This window comes from Octopus bimaculoides, chromosome 11 (assembly GCF_001194135.2).
Source record: "Octopus bimaculoides isolate UCB-OBI-ISO-001 chromosome 11, ASM119413v2, whole genome shotgun sequence".
Classification (NCBI taxonomy): Eukaryota; Metazoa; Mollusca; class Cephalopoda; order Octopoda; family Octopodidae; genus Octopus; species Octopus bimaculoides.
Genome location: NC_068991.1, coordinates 6,972,252 through 6,974,701, shown reverse-complemented (window position 1 = coordinate 6,974,701; position 2,450 = coordinate 6,972,252). Strand labels below are relative to the sequence as shown.

General features: G+C 39.9%; 1 protein-coding gene across 1 annotated transcript in view; it reads left to right on the top strand.

Moving 5' to 3' along the window:
- Window positions 1-2,450, top strand: part of LOC106877150 (vam6/Vps39-like protein) — a 72,552-nt gene that overhangs the window by 4,126 nt on the left and 65,976 nt on the right. Inside the window, exon 2 of the mRNA XM_014925961.2 lies at window positions 1,594-1,665. Within this exon, the coding sequence (XP_014781447.1) occupies window positions 1,594-1,665 (72 nt within the window). The remainder of the gene's footprint in view (window positions 1-1,593; window positions 1,666-2,450) is intronic.

The following is a 2,450-nucleotide window of genomic DNA, read 5'->3' as shown; positions in this document are numbered from 1 at the left end:
ATACATATATATATGTGTGTGTGTGTATGTTTGTGTGTCTGTGTTTGTCCCCCAACATCGCTTGACAACCGATGCTGGTGTGTTTACGTCCCCGTAACTTAGCTGTTCAGCAAAAGAGACCGATAGAATAAGTACTAGGCTTCCAAAGAATAAATCCTGGGGTCGATTTGCTCGACTGAAGGCGGTGCTCCAGCATGGCCGCAGTCAAATGACTGAAACAAGTAAAAGAGTAAAGAGAGTATGTAGTGGACTTCATTTAGGCATAGAGTAAATTCGAACCTGAATCTGCTAAATTTCACCTAATTTAACAGCACTTACCCCCACAGAGAAACTATGGCTTTACCACTTAACTCTTGTTATCTCTTCTATTTCACCAAAAGTTAGAATTGAGATAACAGACCCCCAACGAAATCTATTGTCTTTGCAGTATGTCTGTTTTTCTAACTAGTTTTGTATAGTTATAAATACTAGAACTCCGTTAGCCAAAATCAGTTTATGAACAGAGACAACTAGAGATGGCCACCGGCAGACAGCCACTTGAGACAAACGGCCAGAGAGAGAAGGAAAACAATACGAGACATACAACTCCGTCGAATCTAAGTTTCACTAGCTCACTTTCTCTTCTCTACAACATTACCCTATCTCTATTTTCTTCTTCTTGCTGCTGCTGCTGCTACTACTACTACTACTACACAAAGCATATATACAGGCCAAAATTAACTCCCTTTACCTCGCATGCTTTCCCACTTATATTACATACCTGCCCGTCGCGGCATGGTATATATTAAAATAACGGTAAATAAATTTGGAGTCGAGAAAGCATCTCGTATAGACTTATAGAGCTAGAAAGTTGAGAGATATATCTGACAAGTCCCTTAACCCATTGGGTACCGTTGGGGTGCTGCAGCTATGCAGCATATCTAGGGTGAGAAAGCCTGGTGGAGCCCATCCCTCTCCAGGCTAAATTCATTTCTACAGCTGAGTGAACTAGAGCAACGTGAAATGAAGTGTCTTGCTCAAGAACACAACGGATCGCCTGGTCCAGAGATCAAGCTCACAATCTTACAGTTGTAAATCCAACAACCTAACCTTTAAACAATGCGCCTTCACTAGTGGTGCTCATTTCTGCAGCTAAGTGGACTGGAGCAACATGAAGTGAAGTGTTTTGCTCAAGAACGCATCGCATTACCCAGTCCAGGAATCAAAACCACAGTCTTACAATTGTGAGTCCGACATCTTAACCACTAGGCCAAGCATGAGATGTATCTATAGCAGGCAAAAGTGTCTAACATTAGCAATGGAATTGCTAAATCCAGATCCTTGCTTCTTTGAGCATTGTTCTTTTACATAAAATTATGAATGATGGAAGTTTTTTTTTTTTATCATAAGCAGTCTATTTGCCATCAAGTATTAATTATCAAATTTGAAACTTCTGATTCTTTTAAATTTAGTGACAGTACCTCATTCTGCTGCTTCGTGGGCATTACATTACCTTGATTTGGTTTCCTTTCATTTTCTCAACATAGTTATTGTGAATTTAATTATCACTAATTATTTATCTCTGATATTTTACCCCTTATATTTATATTTCAGAGGATGTATTGTTGGTTGGAACAAAACAAGGACATCTTTTACAGTATAAAATCAGCAAAGACAAAGACCAAGGTATTACTTCATTGTGTCCTGTTTACAATCCCCACTCTGTTACTGCCTAAATGTTTGTGTTCAGTTAAATGGTGCTAAGTCAAAACCTTTCAACGTGGGTGTTGAACTTCAGTTGGGGTGCATATTGTTAGCTCTACTTTTCATAATTCTTATGAACTATTGACATGCACAGCTGTTGTGTTAGAGGATCATTTGGTTGATATTTGTAGATGATATGCAGCTACTTTGGCTCAGCAGAAGATGATCTCTTGTATACACTGAATGGGTTTGTTGCTGAGTGCTGCAAGTCTGGAATGAGAATTAGTGCTGCAGAGACTGAGGTTGTAGTGCACCTGAGCACTATACACAATAATTTCATCATCATCGTCATCATCATCATCATCATTATTATTATTCTTGAAGGCAGTGAGTTGGCAGAATTGTTAGCATGCTGGACAAAATGCTTAGCGGTATTTCGTCTGCCTCTATGTTCTGAGTTCAAATTCTGCTGAGGTCAACTTTGCCTTTCATCCTTTCGGGATCGATTAAATAAGTACCAGTTATGCACTGGGGTCGATGTAAATGACTAGACCCCTCCCTCCAGATTTGAGGCAGGTAATTTTTATTTGTCTAGTGGCTGTAGTGAAAGAGGTAGTATGGTGGACCCGTTTGAAAGGGCTAAAGACAGACACTTTCCTCTTTGGCCAAGCCCTCATCATCTTTTTCAAATTTCACTTGAAAAGGAAGTTGAGGGTGGAGAGGGAAGTGTTGCCTTGTAACAAGTTTGTTGAAAGATGGGGGGGGGG